Here is a 17,215-nt window from a genome sequence, read left to right as displayed (position 1 = left end):
CCTGGAGGGTTACAGTATATAATGGATAGTCAGAGATACACCAGTCCTGGAGGGTTACAGTATATAATGGATAGTCAGAGATACACCAGTCCTGGTGGGTTACAGTATATAATGGATAGTCAGATATACACCAGTCCTGGAGGGTTACAGTATATAATGGATAGTCAGAGATACACCAGTCCTGGAGGGTTACAGTAATAATGGATAGTCAGAGATACACCAGTCCTGGGGGGTTACAGTATATAATGGATAGTCAGAGATACACCAGTCCTGGGGGGTTACAGTATATAATGGATAGTCAGAGATACACCAGTCCTGGAGGGTTGCAGTATATAATGGATAGTCAGAGATACACCAGTCCTGGAGGGTTACAGTATATAATGGATAGTCAGAGATACACCAGTCCTGGAGGGTTACAGTATATAATGGATAGTCAGAGATACACCAGTCCTGGAGGGTTACAGTATATAATGGATAGTCAGAGATACACCAGTCCTGGGGGGTTACAGTAATAATGGATAGTCAGAGATACACCAGTCCTGGGGGGTTACAGTATATAATGGATAGTCAGAGATACACCAGTCCTGGAGGGTTACAGTATATAATGGATAGTCAGAGATACACCAGTCCTGGAGGGTTACAGTATATAATGGATAGTCAGAGATACACCAGTCCTGGAGGGTTACAGTATATAATGGATAGTCAGAGATACACCAGTCCTGGAGGGTTACAGTATATAATGGATAGTCAGAGATACACCAGTCCTGGAGGGTTACAGTATATAATGGATAGTCAGAGATACACCAGTCCTGGGGGGTTACAGTATATAATGGATAGTCAGAGATACACCAGTCCTGGAGGGTTACAGTATATAATGGATAGTCAGAGATACACCAGTCCTGAAGGGTTACAGTATATAATCGATAGTCAGAGATACACCAGTCCTGGAGGGTTACAGTATATAATGGATATATTGTTCTTGACATTTTTAAACATGAGAAAACAGGTACAATATCTACCGAAAACTGGTTGGACTGTGCTAGTTTGCTATGTAATGGGACCTTTAAACGAGTAAGACTGTGTTAGTTTGCTATGTAATGGGACCTTTAAACGAGTAAGACTGTGTTAGTTTGCTATGTAATGGGACCTTTAAACGAGTAAGACTGTGTTAGTTTGCTATGTAATGGGATCTTTAAACGAATAGGACTGTGTTAGTTTGCTATGTAATGGGACCTTTAAACGAATAGGACTGTGTTAGTTTGCTATGTAATGGGACCTTTAAACGAATAGGACTGTGTTAGTTTGCTATGTAATGGGACCTTTAAACGAATAGGACTGTGTTAGTTTGCTATGTAATGGGACCTTTAAACGAATAGGACTGTGCTAGTTTGCTATGTAATGGGAACTTTAGGCCTATAGCCTATAGAGATTCAGTATGTATTGGTTATCGTTCTTGATGTTTAAATGGACTGATTTAAACCTGCTGTGTAACCAGGGGTTACCATCTATGTAGCCAATCTAGCCGATGAATCCTGGACACAGATTAAGCCTAGTCCTGGAGTATAAATAATTTAGTTTAAGATTCTGTACGCTTAATCTGTGTCTGGGAAACGGCCCCATGATGTTAATCTGTGTCTGGGAAACTGCCCCATGATGTTAATCTGTGTTTAATAAAACCGCCCCATGATGTTAATCTGTGTCTGGGAAACGGCCCCATGATGTTAATCTGTGTCTGGGAAACGGCCCCATGATGTTAATCTGTGTCTGGGAAACGGCCCCATGATGTTAATCTGTGTCTGGGAAACGGCCCCATGATGTTAATCTGTGTCTGGGAAACGGCCCCATGATGTTAATCTGTGTCTGGGAAACGGCCCCATGATGTTAATCTGTGTCTGGGAAACGGCCCCATGATGTTAATCTGTGTCTGGGAAACCGCCCCATGATGTTAATCTGTGTTTAATAAAACCGCCCCATGATGTTAATCTGTGTCTGGGAAACAGCCCCATGATGTTAATCTGTGTCTGGGAAACGGCCCCATGATGTTAATCTGTGTCTGGGAAACGGCCCCATGATGTTAATCTGTGTCTGGGAAACGGCCCCATGATGTTAATCTGTGTCTGGGAAACCACCCCATGATGTTAATCTGTGTCTGGGAAACCGCACCATGATGTTAATCTGTGTCTGGGAAACCGCCCCATGATGTTAATCTGTGTTTAATAAAACCGACCCATGATGTTAATCTGTGTCTGGGAAACTGCCCCATGATGTTAATCTGTGTTTAATAAAACCGCCCCATGATGTTAATCTGTGTCTGGGAAACGGCCCCATTATGTTAATCTGTGTTTAATAAAACCGCCCCATGATGTTAATCTGTGTCTGGGAAACTGCCCCATGATGTTAATCTGTGTTTAATAAAACCGCCCCATGATGTTAATCTGTGTCTGGGAAACTGCCCCATGATGTTAATCTGTGTCTGGGAAACCGCCCCATGATGTTAATCTGTGTCTGGGAAACGGCCCCATGATGTTAATCTGTGTCTGGGAAACCGCCCCATGATGTTAATCTGTGTCTGGGAAACTGCCCCATGATGTTAATCTGTGTTTAATAAAACGGCCCCATGATGTTAATCTCTGTCTGGGAAACGGCCCCATGATGTTAATCTGTGTCTGGGAAACGGCCCCATGATGTTAATCTGTGTCTGGGAAACGGCCCCATGATGTTAATCTGTATCTGGGAAACGGCCCCATTATGTTAATCTGTGTCTGGGAAACGGCCCCATGATGTTAATCTGTGTCTGGGAAACTGCCCCATGATGTTAATCTGTGTTTAATAAAACGGCCCCATGATGTTAATCTCTGTCTGGGAAACGGCCCCATGATGTTAATCTGTGTCTGGGAAACGGCCCCATGATGTTAATCTGTGTCTGGGAAACTGCCCCATGATGTTAATCTGTGTTTAATAAAACCGCCCCATGATGTTAATCTGTGTCTGGGAAAAGGCCCCATGATGTTAATCTGTGTCTGGGAAACGGCCCCATGATGTTAATCTGTATCTGGGAAACCGCCCCATGATGTTAATCTGTGTCTGGGAAACCGCCCCATGATGTTAATCTGTGTCTGGGAAACCGCCCCATGATGTTAATCTGTGTCTGGGAAACTGCCCCATGATGTTAATCTGTGTCTGGGAAACCGCCCCATGATGTTAATCTGTGTCTGGGAAACGGCCCCATGATGTTAATCTGTGTCTGGGAAACGGCCCCATGATGTTAATCTGTGTCTGGGAAACGGCCCCATGATGTTAATCTGTGTCTGGGAAACTGCCCCATGATGTTAATCTGTGTCTGGGAAACGGCCCCATGATGTTAATCTGTGTCTGGGAAACGGCCCCATGATGTTAATCTGTGTCTGGGAAACGGCCCCATGATGTTAATCTGTGTCTGGGAAACTGCCCCATGATGTTAATCTGTGTCTGGGAAACCGCCCCATGATGTTAATCTGTGTCTGGGAAACTGCCCCATGATGTTAATCTGTGTCTGGGAAACTGCCCCATGATGTTAATCTGTGTCTGGGAAACCGCCCCATGATGTTAATCTGTGTCTGGGAAACCGCCCCATGATGTCAGGGAAAATTGCATTTATAACTCTCTCTCTGTAGCACACACATTCCGTGCCCACTTTCCTCCCACTTCTCTTTCTCTCTACAGATTACTATTTTAAATTTGTGATTGGCTCTGTACATTACTTTTAAAGTCAATCTGGTGTTTGCTGTAGACACACACACACACACACACACAGAGAGAGAGACACAGACACACTGACCCGTCTCTCTCCTCACTCCAGAGCACGACCCTGATCCTGTGGGTTCCTCTGATCGTGACCTGTATAGTCCAGCTGGTTTTCTCAGCGCGGTGTTTCTCTGCGTGTATGTCTTTCCTGGGTCTACCCTGCTCCCCTCACAAGATCAGGCCCAGGGACCATGGTAGAACGGTGAGGTTTGGCACTTCTCAGACACCGTCCTGACTCTTTGAGAACTATGCCCCAAAACACAAATTACTGCTCAAATCGCTCATAAAAATCTATGCATATATTTATTTCAGTCTCCTACCCAGGGTGCTTTGTTTTTTAAACTGTCTGCGTCTTTTTGTGTGTTTTAGATACACTCAGTAGCACCCGCAGAGCCGCCCTCTCTCCCACACTCCTTACCCCGTCATCCCCTTCATCTGCACGTTCTTCACTCGGACCCGTCTCATCTCAAATCCCAGCGGCAGCCTCTTCCTCATCTTCCTCATCTTCATCACTCAGACCCGCCTCATCTCAAGTCCCAGCAGCAGCCTCTTCGTCCTCAGCATCAGAACCAGAGAGGAAGGTCAGATGGGCGGTCTGACAGGGGGCATCTGATAGCCCCAGAGGAACATGAGATGCTGGAACAAGGCTCCCAGCAGAGACCAGAGATCAGAGATCTGAGATCAGAGATCAGCTTCTGGATCTAATGATGATAACGATGGACACCCAGATACTGCTCCATACCCCATCCATATAATCCCTAACCCAGATACGGCTCCATACCCCATCTATATAATCCCTGACCCAGATACGGCTCCATACCCCATCTATATAATCCCTAACCCAGATACGGCTCCATACCCCATCTATATAATCCCTAACCCAGATACGGCTCCATACCCCATCTATATAATCCCTAACCCAGATATGGCTCCATACCCCATCTATATAATCCCTGACCCAGATACGGCTCCATACCCCATCTATATAATCCCTAACCCAGATATGGCTCCATACCCCATCTATATAATCCCTGACTCAGATACGGCTCCATACCCCATCTATATAATCCCTAACCCAGATATGGCTCCATACCCCATCTATATAATCCCTAACCCAGATACGGCTCCATACCCAAACTATGTAATTCCCAACCCAGATACGGCTCCATACCACATCTATGTAATCCCTAACACAGATACGTCTCCATACCCCATCTATGTAATCCCTAACCCAGATACGTCTCCATACCACATCTATGTAATCCCTAACCCAGATACGGCTCCATACCCCATCTATATAATCCCTGACTCAGATACAGCTCAATACCCCATCTATATAATCCCTGACTCAGATACGGCTCCATACCCCATCTATATAATCCCTAACCCAGATATGGCTCCATACCCCATCTATATAATCCCTAACCCAGATACGGCTCCATACCCAAACTATGTAATTCCCAACCCAGATACGGCTCCATACCACATCTATGTAATCCCTAACACAGATACGTCTCCATACCCCATCTATGTAATCCCTAACCCAGATACGTCTCCATACCACATCTATGTAATCCCTAACCCAGATACTGTCAGCTTCCTGCCTCCTGTTTGTCTCCGGGCCTCTAGAGGTCATCTGTGTTCCCCTCTGCCTTAGTTCTTCCTCATGTGTCCTAATTAGCTTGATCCAGGTCACCTGTGCCTTGTTTCCCCTTGTGTATTTTAGCTGTGTGTTTTCCCCTTGTTTCTCACTTGGTTATTGCGTCCTGACTATGTGTCTCCTGCTTTGTCCCACCGTGTCTGTCCTAGTAAGTTGTTCAAAGTTATCTTTAGTTTGTTTTCTCCCTCGTGGAGTTGTTTTGTTTTGCCTCCTGTTTTGGAACATTAAATCTACTTGCCTGGAGTATTGCCTTGGGTGTTTCATTTGGGTCCTACAACACCTCCTCTGTGGCTAAGGGGTAGTACCCCCAGCTCTCCACATCTGAGACCGGAGTTTCTAGCCCGGCTTGTGACAGAATAACCAAGTCAATCATGGACCCAGAAACACTCAGTTCCCCGGACCTGTTGGCGGTGATCACTCGACATGAGGCTTCTTTCCAGCGCCATGAAGCCGTTCTCAGCCGACAAGAGGAGCTGATGGCTAGTCATTCTCAACTCCTGGCCGAAATGATGAGTTCCCTCCACCAGCTCTTTGAACGCCTCCCTGGTCCTCTCCCTTCCCCCAGGTCACCCCCAGTGACGACAGGTCGCCTCGGTTGGCGGAGCCCCGACTACCACCTCCCAAGCCCTTTTCTGGGGATCCAAGCTCTTGCCAGGGTTTCCTCACCCAATGCTCCCTCACCTTCGAGCTCCAACCCTCAAGTTTTCCCACAGACCGTTCCAAGATTGCCTACATCATTACCCTTCTTTCAGACAAGGCGCTCGCCTGGGCTTCTGCGGTGTGGCAGTCCCAGGAGGCCTGTTGTGACTCCCACGCTGCATTTGTAGAAGAGTTCAAGCGGGTGTTCGATCATCCTGTCAGTGGGCGGGAGGCTTCCCAAGCGCCTACTGTCTCTCCGTCAGGGGCCCCAAGCACGGCAGATTTTGCCATTGATTTCCGGACCATAGCAGCAAGGAGCGGATGGAATGATGAAGCGCTGAGGGTCTGCTTTCAGGGAGGGTTATCTGAGCCCCTTCAAGATGAGTTAGCCACCCGAGAACCAGCTGGTGATCTCGAGTCCCTCATAGCCTTGGCCATCCGCCTGGACAATCGTCTAAGAGAGCGGAGAACGGCTCGCCGTCAGGTGTCTCATTCCCAAGTTCCTCTGAGCAGCTCTGTTTCTCCTGTTTGGACTCCGTCATTCAGAGCTTCCCGGCTCCTGAACTGCTCCAGGATTCCCCGGAGAGCATGCAGTTAGGCCGTTCCAGGCTTTCTCCCAACGAAAGGGAACGTCGCATGAGGGAACGTCGGTGCCTCTACTGCGGGGTTGCCGGCCACTTCCGCTCCACTTGCCCCCGAGCTTGGGAAACGCCTGTCCCGCCCAGCTACAGGAGGGCTGTGATGGGGAGAGTTAGAGCGCCTCCTACTAACGCTGTCCTGGCTATTCCAGCCACTCTGTCCTGGGGGGCCATCAGCATCGGGTCCAGGCTATGATCGATTCCGGTGCCGCAGGTGATTTCCTGGATGTAACCTTGGCTAAGGAACTTAAGATCCCTACCCAACTACTTCCTCAACCCCAGGCAGTTACAGCCTTAGATGGCAGACCTCTGGAACCAGGAAAGGTTACCGAGGCGACTCAGTCCCTGCGACTTACCATCTCTCAACACCAGCAGGAGGAGACCTTCTATCTCATTGACTCTCCCGAGTATCCTATTATCCTGGGTCACCCTTGGCTATGCAGACATAATCCCCAGATCGACTGGCCTACGGGCACCATTCTAAGCTGGGGTCCCGCCTGCCAACTCACCTGCATGCTTCAGAGTCCCTCAGCCCCTAGTACCCAGTTTCAAGAGTCTGTTGACGTCTCCCGAGTCCCCAGTGTTTACCATCGGTTCAAGGCAGTGTTCAGCAAGGCCCGGGCTACTTCCTTACCGCCTCATCGCACGTATGACTGTGCCATTGATCTACTCCCTGGGTGCTGCCCTCCTAGAGGTCGGATCTTTTCCTTGTCCTCCCCCGAGCACGCAGCTATGGACACCTACATTAAGGAGTCCTTGGCAACCGGCCTCATCTATGCCTCTACTTCCCGGCTGGGGCGGGGCTTCTTTTTGTTGAAAAGAAAGACGGGGTCTTAGGCCCTTGTATTGATTACCGGGGACTCAACAAGATCACGGTTCGGAATCGATACCCCCTTCCTCTCATGGCCACTGCTTTTGAGCTGCTTCAAGGGGCTTCCATTTTTACTAAGCTGGATCTCCGCAATGCTTACCATCTCGTGCGGATCCGGCAAGGAGACGAATGGAAGACGGCGTTCAACACGCCCACGGGGCACTATGAATATCGGGTGATGCCGTTTCGGGCTCACCAATGCCCCCGCAGTATTCCAAGCCCTGATTAATGATGTTCTCCGGGATATGCTTAATCTGTTCGTCTTCGTGTACCTGGACGATATCCTCATCTTCTCGAGGTCACTGAAGGAGCATGAGGGGCATGTTAGCAGGGTTCTCCAGAGGCTCCTTGACAATCACCTCTACGTTAAGCCTGAGAAGTGTGAATTTCATGTTTCTCAGACTCAGTTTCTCGGGTTTATTGTCACTCCCGGGCACCTAGAGATGGATCCCAAGAAGGTCAAGGCGGTCCACGATTGGCCCACACCTGCCACGGTCAAGGAGGTTCAACGGTTCATTGGCTTTTCTAACTTCTATCGGAAGTTCATTAAGAATTTTAGCTCGGTGGTAGCCCCCTTGACGACGCTTACCAAGGGAGGAGGGACCAAGATTCACTGGGGTCCGGAAGCAGCAGGGGCCTTCGAGGATCTCAAGCGCCGCTTCACGTCTGCTCCGATTCTGGTGACCCTGACCCAGAGAGACCTTTCGTGGTGGAGGTGGACGCCTCAGAGGTGGGGGGTGGGAGCCGTCCTGTCACAGAGGGGTGCGGATGGGAGATTACACCCTTGTGCCTTCATGTCTCGCCGCCTGTCTGAGGCCGAGCGCAACTACCACGTGGGGGATCTAGAGTTGCTTGCGTAAAACTGGCATTGGAAGAGTGGCGCCATTGGCTTGAGGGGGCTCAGCACCCTTTCCAGGTTCTCACAGACCACAAGAACCTGGAATATCTCCAACAGGCTAAGCGGATGAACCCTCGGCAAGCACGATGGTCCCTTTTCTTTAATCGATTCCAGTTTCTCCTGACTTACCGACCTGGCACCAAGAACGTCAAGCCGGATGCTCTGTCTCGAGTCTATTCTCCCGAGTTACAAGAGAAGCCCTTGGCATCGATTATTCCGAGGTCTAGGATCGTCGCACCTCTTCAGTGGGAACTAGAAAGAGGGGTACGAGAAGCTCTTGTCCAGGAGCCCGATCCAGGCGGTGGTCCTGCCGGTCGCCTGTACGTTCCTCTCTCTGTTCGGGGCCGCGTCTTGCAGTGGGGTCATGAGTCGCCCTTGACATGCCATCCAGGCAGTGCTCGCACACTGGAGTTCCTCCGACGGCGGTTTTGGTGGCCGTCCATCAAGAAGGACGTGCAGGTCTATGTTGAGGCCTGCCCTGTGTGCAACCAGGGAAAGTCGACACACCAGCGACCTCAGGGACTGCTCCATCCCTTACCTGTTCCTCGTAGGCCATGGTCACACCTTTCTCTGGACTTTGTTACGGGACTTCCTCTATCCCAGGGCAACACCGTCATCCTAGTGGTGGTAGACCGGTTCTCTAAGGCTGCCCGGTTTATTCCCCTGCCCAAGCTGCCCTCGGCTAAGGAGACTGCTGAGCTCCTCATGAACCATGTCTTCCGGATATTTGGTATTCCCCTGGACGTGGTCTCTGACCGAGGTCCCCAATTTTCGTCCCGGTTTTGGGGGGCCTTCTGCAGGCTTGTTGGGGCCACAGCCAGCCTATCGTCGGGGTTCCATCCAGAGTCTAATGGCCAAACGGAACGGATTAATCAGGATCTGGAGACCACCCTGCGGTGTATGGCGGCCAGTAATCCCACGTCTTGGGCCACCTATATCATTTGGGCTGAATATGCCCACAACACCCTCCAGTCCTCAGCCACCGGATTGTCCCCCTTCGAATGCCAGTTCGGTTACAACCCTCCATTGTTTCCAGAGGAGGAGGCGCAAGTTGGTGTTCCCTCGGCCCAGCGCTTTGTCCAACGCTGTAGGCGGACCTGGAAGAAGGCCAGGCGTGCCCTCCTTCGGACCTCCCAGAGATACCAAAGTCAGGCTAATCGCCACCGCCGGACGGCCCTAGTTTCCGAGCTGGTCAGAGAGTTTGGTTGGCCACTAAGAACCTGCCCCCTCCGGGTCGAATCCAGGAAGCTTTCCCAGAGATACATCGGGCCGTTCCGCATTGCTAGAAAGGTTAACCCTGTGTCGTATCGTTTGGTTCTCCCTCGCTCCCTTAGAGTTAACCCCACTTTCCATGTTTCACTCCTTAAACCTGTCTTGTCTTCTCCCTTTGCCCCCCACGCAGACCCCCGCCACCTCCCAGGATCATTGACGGCCAGCCAGCCTACACAGTCCGCCGGATACTGGACTCCCGGAGGGTCCAGAACTCTCTGCAGTATCTGGTGGACTGGGAGGGCTACGGGCCGGAGGAGCGCTCCTGGGTTCCAGCCAGGGACATCCTGGACCCAGGTTTGATCCGAGATTTTCGCACCCTGGGGCCAGGGTGTTCTGGAAGGAACGTCAGGAGTCGTTCCTAGAGGAGGGGGTCCTGTCAGCTTCCTGCCTCCTGTTTGTCTCCGGGCCTCTAGAGGTCATCTGTGTTCCCCTCTGCCTTAGTTCTTCCTCATGTGTCCTAATTAGCTTGATCCAGGTCACCTGTGCCTTGTTTCCCCTTGTGTATTTTAGCTGTGTGTTTTCCCCTTGTTTCTCACTTGGTTATTGCGTCCTGACTATGTGTCTCCTGCTTTGTCCCACCGTGTCTGTCCTAGTAAGTTGTTCAAAGTTATCTTTAGTTTGTTTTTCTCCCCTCGTGGAGTTGTTTTGTTTTGCCTCCTGTTTTGGAACATTAAATCTACTTGCCTGGAGTATTGCCTTGGGTGTTTCATTTGGGTCCTACAACACCTCCTCTGTGGCTAAGGGGTAGTACCCCCAGCTCTCCACATCTGAGACCGGAGTTTCTAGCCCGGCTTGTGACAGATACGGCTCCATACCCCATCTATATAATCCCTGACTCAGATACAGCTCAATACCCCATCTATATAATCCCTAACCCAGATATGGCTCCATACCCCATCTATATAATCCCTAACCCAGATACGGCTCCATACCCAAACTATGTAATTCCCAACCCAGATACGGCTCCATACCCCATCTATGTAATCCCTAACCCAGATACGTCTCCATACCACATCTATGTAATCCCTAACACAGATATGGCTCCATACCCCATCTATATAATCCCTGACCCAAACACGTCTCCATACCCAAACGATGTAATTCCCAACCTAGATACGGCTCCATACCCCATATATGTAATCCCTAACACAGATACGGCTCCATACCCCATCTATATAATCCCCTGTAGCTCAGTTGGTAGAGCATGGCGCTTGCAACGTCAGGGTTGTGGGTTTGTTTCCCACGGGGGGCCAGTATGAAAAATGTATGCACTCACTAACTGTAAATCGCTCTGGATAAGAGTGTCTGCTAAATGACTAAAATTTAAATGTTGAATGTATATAATCCCTAACCTAGATACGGCTCCATACCCCATTTATATAATCCCTAACCCAGAAACGGCTCCATACCCCATTTATATAATCCATAACCCAGATACGGCTCCACACCCCATCTATGTAATTCTCAACCTAGATGCGGCTCCATATCCCATCTATATAATCCATGACCCAGATAGGGCTCCATACCCCATCTATATAATCCCTGACCCAGATACGGCTCCATACCCCATCTATATAATCCCTGACCCAGATACGGCTCCATACCCCATCTATATAATCCCTAACCCAGATACGGCTCCACACCCCATCTACATAATCCCTGACCCAGATACGGCTCCATACCCCATCTATATAATCCCTAACCCAGATACGGCTCCATACCCCATCTATATAATCCCTGACCCAGATACGGCTCCATATCCCATCTATATAATCCCTAACCCAGATACGGCTCCACACCCCATCTACATAATCCCTGACCCAGATACGGCTCCATACGCCATCTATATAATCCATGACCCAGATAGGGCTCCATACCCCATCTATATAATCCCTAACCCAGATACGGCTCCATACCCAAACTATGTAATCCCTAACACAGATTCGGCTCCATACCGCATCTATATAATCCCTGACCCAGATACGTCTCCATACCCCATCTATATAATCCCTAACCCAGATACGTCTCCATACCCCATCTATATAATCCCTGACCCAGGTACAGCTCCATACCGCATCTATATAATCCCTGACCCAAACATGGCTCCATACCCAAACGATGTAATTCCCAACCTAGATACGGCTCCATACCCCATATATGTAATCCCTAACACAGATACGGCTCCATACCCCATCTATATAATCCCCTGTAGCTCAATTGGTAGAGCATGGCGCTTGCAACGTCAGGGTTGTGGGTTCGTTTCCCACGGGGGGCCAGTATGAAAAATGTATGCACTCACTAACTGTAAATCGCTCTGAATAAGAGTGTCTGCTAAATGACTAAAATGTTAAATGTATATAATCCCTAACCTAGATACGGCTCCATACCCCATCTATATAATCCCTAACCCAGATAGGGATCCATACACCATCTATGTAATCCCTAACCCAGATACGGCTCCATACCCCATCTATGTAATCCCTAACCCAGATACGGCTCCATACCCCTTCTATATGGTCCTCTGTAGCTCAGCTGGTAGAGCACGGCGCTTGTAACGCCAGGGTATTGGGTTCGATCCCCGGGACCACCCATACACAAAAATGTATGCACGCATGACTGTAAGTCGCTTTGGATAAAAGCGTCTGCTAAATGGCATATTATTATTATATTAGTATTATTATATATCATCCCTAACCCAGATACGGCTCCATACACCATCTATATAATCCCTGACCCAGATACGGCTCCATACCCCATCTACATAACCCTTAACCCAGTTACGGCGCCATACCCCATCTATATATTCCCTAACCCAGATACGTCTCCACACCCCATCTATATAATCCCTGACCCAGATAAGGCTCCATATCCCATCTATATAATCCCTAACCCAGATACGGCTCCATACCCCATCTATATATTATCCCTGACCCAGATACAGCTCCATACCCCATCTATATAATCACTATCCCAGATACGGCTCCATACCCCATCTATATAATCACTATCCCAGATACGGCTCCATACCCCATCTATTTAATCCCTGACCCAGATAGGGCTCCATACCCCATCTATATAATCCCTAACCCAGATACGGCTCCATACCCCATCTATATAATCCCTGATCCAGATAAGGCTCCATATCCCATCTTTATAATCCCTAATCCAGATACGGCTCCATACCCTATCTATATAATCCCTAATCCAGATACGGCTCTATACCCCATCTATATAATCCCTAACCCAGATACGCTTCCATACCCCATATATATAATCCCTAACCCAGATACGGCTACATACCCCATCTACATAATAATCTCAAACCCAGATAATGCTCCATACCCCATCTCTATATTCCCTATCCCAGATACGGCTCCATACCCCATCTATATAATCCCTAACCCAGATACTGCTCCATACCCCATCTATATAATCCCTGATCCAGATAAGGCTCCATATCCCATCTATATAATCCCTAATCCAGATACGGCTCCATACCCTATCTATATAATCCCTGATCCAGATAAGGCTCCATATCCCATCTATATAATCCCTAATCCAGATACGGCTCCATACCCCATCTACATAATCTCAAACCCAGATAATGCTCCATACCCCATCTCTATATTCCCTATCCCAGATACGGCTCCATACCCCATCTATATAATCCCTAACCCAGATACTGCTCCATACCCCACCTATGAAATCCCTAAACCTGTGAAGAACAGCCACAGAACAGATATATTATCATACTGTTTTGATTCAGGGCATTGTGGGCAGGGTTTATTGTTGTCACGATACCAGAATTTTGACTTCGAAACAAGGTTGAGTATCACGACACTCGATTCCAAAACGATACCACAACAAAACAAAGAAGGCAATATTGGCCAAAGTTACAGAATGGCACTTGATCCAGACAGATAAACTCAGCTACTGCTCTGTTCAATCGGCATATTTTCAGTTTAATACTATTACATACAAAAAATGTAGATGGCCATGTATGCATTTATGAATCAGACAGACTTGATTCTCTCAATCACGTGAGATACATTTGACAGAAGTACCGAACATACAAAACATTTTTTTTTTTTTGGGGGGGGGAGGGGGTACAGAACCAGGGTTTTTTTTTCCCTAAAAAAGAACAGACGTTTTGGTAAACCGTGCAACTCTACACACACGTGCCTCCGTCTACATAGACCCCCTCCCCAGCCTTAAAATATCACACACGCATACCCCCTTTTACGATGTGCCCAACCCAAGTCCCTCAAACCCTGCCTTTACTCTGCAGGAGCTACCTCTCACAGCAGCTGGATCAAAAGAATGAAGCCGTTCTGTACTATCCGTGCTCCCCCATGGGCCCTGGTCAAAAGTACTGCGCTACGGTCCTCTGTAGCTCAGCTGGTAGAGCACAGCGCTTGTAACGCCAAGGTAGTGGGTTCGATCCCCGGGACCACCCATTCACAAAAAAATAAAATATAATAATGTATGCACGCATGACTGTAAGTCGCTTTGGATAAAAGCGTCTGCTAAATGGCATATTATTATTATTATTTTGCATATTTTTTTTATACTGAACGTTATCAGATCTTCAACCGAAACCTAATATTAGATCAAGGGAACCTGAGTGAACAAATAAGACAACAATTACATACTTATTTCATTTATTTGTTAAACGAAGTTATGCAACACCCAGAGCCCCTGTGTGGAAAAAGAAATGTTCTCCTTATGCTCAATTACTGGTTGTGTCACCTTTAGCTGCAATGACTGCAACAAAACGCTTCCTGTAGTTGTTGATCAGTCTCTCAAGTCGCTGTGGAGGAATTTTGGTCCACTCTTGGATGCATAATTGCTTTAACTCCGTGACATTTGTGGGTTTTCAAGCACGAACTGCTCGTGTCAAATCCTGCCACAACATCTCAATTGGGATTAGGTCTGGACTTTGACTAGGCCATTCCAAAACTTCACATTTGTTGCTTTTTAGCCATTTTCATATAGACTTGATTGTGTGTTTTTGGATCATTGTCTTGCTGCATGACCCAGCTGCGCTTAAGCTTCAGCTCACAGACGGATGGCCTGACATTATCCTTTAGAATTCTCTGATACAGAGCATAATTCATGGTTCCTTCTATTAAGGCAAGTCGTCCAGGTCCTGAGGCAGCAAAGCATCCCCAAACCATCACACTACCGTCACCAAACCATCACACCACCACCACCATGCTTGACCTTTGGTATGAGGTTCTTACTTTGGAATGCAGTGTTTGGTTTTCGCCAGGAATAATGGGACCCGTGTCATTCATTAAATAAATAAAATAAGTATACATCTTTGTTGTTATTTGTAAACTCAGGTTCCCTTGATCTAATATTAGGTTTTGGTTGAAGATCTGATAACGTTCAGTATTAGAAATATGCAAAAGTAGAGAAAATCAGCAAGGGGGCAAATACTTTTTCATGGCCCTGTAGGTATTAGGGAGCCGTTTAGGATCTACTCTCTCTACCCTAGGGCATCATTTAGGATCCACCCTCTCTACCCTATAGATCTACCCTCTCTACCCTATAGATCTACCCTCTCTACCCTATAGATCTACCCTCTCTACCCTAGGGCACCATTTAGGATCTACCCTCTCTACCCTAGGGCACCATTTAGGATCTACTCTCTCTACCCTATAGATCTACCCTATCTACCCTATAGATCTACCCTCTCTACCCTAGGGCACCATTTAGGATCTACTCTCTCTACCCTAGGGCACCATTTAGGATCTACTCTCTCTACCCTAGGGCAACGTTTAGGATCTACTCTCTCTACCCTATAGATCGACCCTCTCTACCCTATAGATCTACTCTCTCTACCCTAGGGCACCATTTAGGATCTACCCTCTCTACCCTATAGATCTACCCTCTCTACCCTATAGATCTACCCTCTCTCTCTTGCAGGACAGGGTTCTTTATGTTCTATTCTTTAACATGGCTCTGTGTTGTTCAAACGGCTATGTGTCATCCTGCAATAGGAGTGCCCCCCAAAAAAGTGATTAGTATATGAATATTGTATTTATTTTTCCTAAATGAAATTCCTGAATCGTTATGTTGTCACCTTACTTACATTCATTAGGTTTTCGGGAAAGATTTCAACATCAATTGTGGGTGTGTGAGCGTCGCAGTAACCATCATTTCTGTCACACTTGAAATGCCTTTGAAATAACCCAGTGTAATTCCTCTGAGTGATGTTAGCACACAGAGACCTGACAGGACTGGCGAGTTACCAGGCACACACACTCACGCACACACACACAGGCATACACACACACACACACACACAGGCACACACACACACACACTACATACACACACAGGCACACACAGGCACACACACACACACAGGCACACACACACACACATACACATACACACACACACACACACACACACAGCAGTCACTCTCACCTCCTGTGTAGTAACAGTGTAATAATAAGACATGTCAGAGCACAAAATGACTAAATCTTCAGAGAGAAACGGAGTCAAACTAAAAGGCTGTTCTGTCATAAGGACCAGTGAATGTGGTCAATACATTCTGTCATAAGGACCAGTGAATGTGGTCAATACATTCTGTCATAAGGACCAGTGAATGTGGTCAATACATTCGACATGGGATGTTCTGCATGTTTTACTCCAACGAATAAAAACTCTTAACCAGAATCATAATATTCTTTAAAATATTTGTTTAATTGAACCATAAGAAAAACCCAGACACGCATATGTTTGAAACACATAAGGTATATTTGTCATTGATTCGGGTCAAAACAGGTACAAACATGACAATCCTTGCTGGAGGTTTTCATGCAACAGAAATAATAAAGAAATAGGGTTTTTATTGATCCAAGGTTCAAGTTTTAGAGGCAGTGAGAATAGAAGCGGGGTAGGTAGAACGGTATAGGGTTGCAAAATTCTGGTAACTTTCCCAAAATGTACAGGTTTTTCCAGAAATCCCGGATGGAAGAATTCCTGGAATCAGCAAGAAATCTGGGAATCTTCAAACTGAGATTTCTGGAAAAGCTGTCAAATAATTTAGCAGCAGTGTAGCAGCGACTGTTCCTTATCCAACCACAAGGGGGCAGTGACACTGGGAGCCCCATAGCAGAGGTGCAGTGCAGCATACATTCTGAAGTGTGCACTCGTCCAGAGCCCTATGGTCCTTGGTCAAAAGTAGTGCACTATATAGGGAATAGGGTGCCATTTGGGACGTAGCCTCTAGGTGATCAGTGTCTTAAAACAACTCCTCTACCTACTGCCTGTTGGCTAAGCACATTGGGATAGAGAATGATAACGAAGCCCTTAGTGTGTTCTCTATGTCCGGGAGACGAGGAAAGGGAGGGGAGAGGGAGGGGGAGAGGGAGGGAAGGAGGGGGAGAGGGAGGGAAGGAGAGGGAGGGAAGGAGGGAAGGACGGGAGAGGGAGGGAAG

General features: G+C 47.7%; 1 protein-coding gene across 1 annotated transcript in view; it reads left to right on the top strand.

The window, feature by feature from the left end:
• Positions 1-4,660, top strand: part of LOC121572215 (transmembrane protein 54-like) — a 17,517-nt gene extending 12,857 nt beyond the window's left edge. Inside the window, exons 5-7 of the mRNA XM_041884152.1 lie at positions 3,839-3,985; positions 4,153-4,550; positions 4,629-4,660. Of these exons, the coding sequence (XP_041740086.1) occupies positions 3,839-3,985; positions 4,153-4,488 (483 nt within the window). The 3' untranslated portion in view covers positions 4,489-4,550; positions 4,629-4,660. The remainder of the gene's footprint in view (positions 1-3,838; positions 3,986-4,152; positions 4,551-4,628) is intronic.
• Positions 4,661-17,215: the final 12,555 nt, after the last annotated feature.

The sequence above is a fragment of the Coregonus clupeaformis genome, chromosome 8, assembly GCF_020615455.1.
Source record: "Coregonus clupeaformis isolate EN_2021a chromosome 8, ASM2061545v1, whole genome shotgun sequence".
In the NCBI taxonomy this organism is placed as follows: Eukaryota; Metazoa; Chordata; class Actinopteri; order Salmoniformes; family Salmonidae; genus Coregonus; species Coregonus clupeaformis.
Note: the sequence above shows the minus strand (reverse complement) of the source record. Positions and strands in the feature narration are given on the sequence as shown.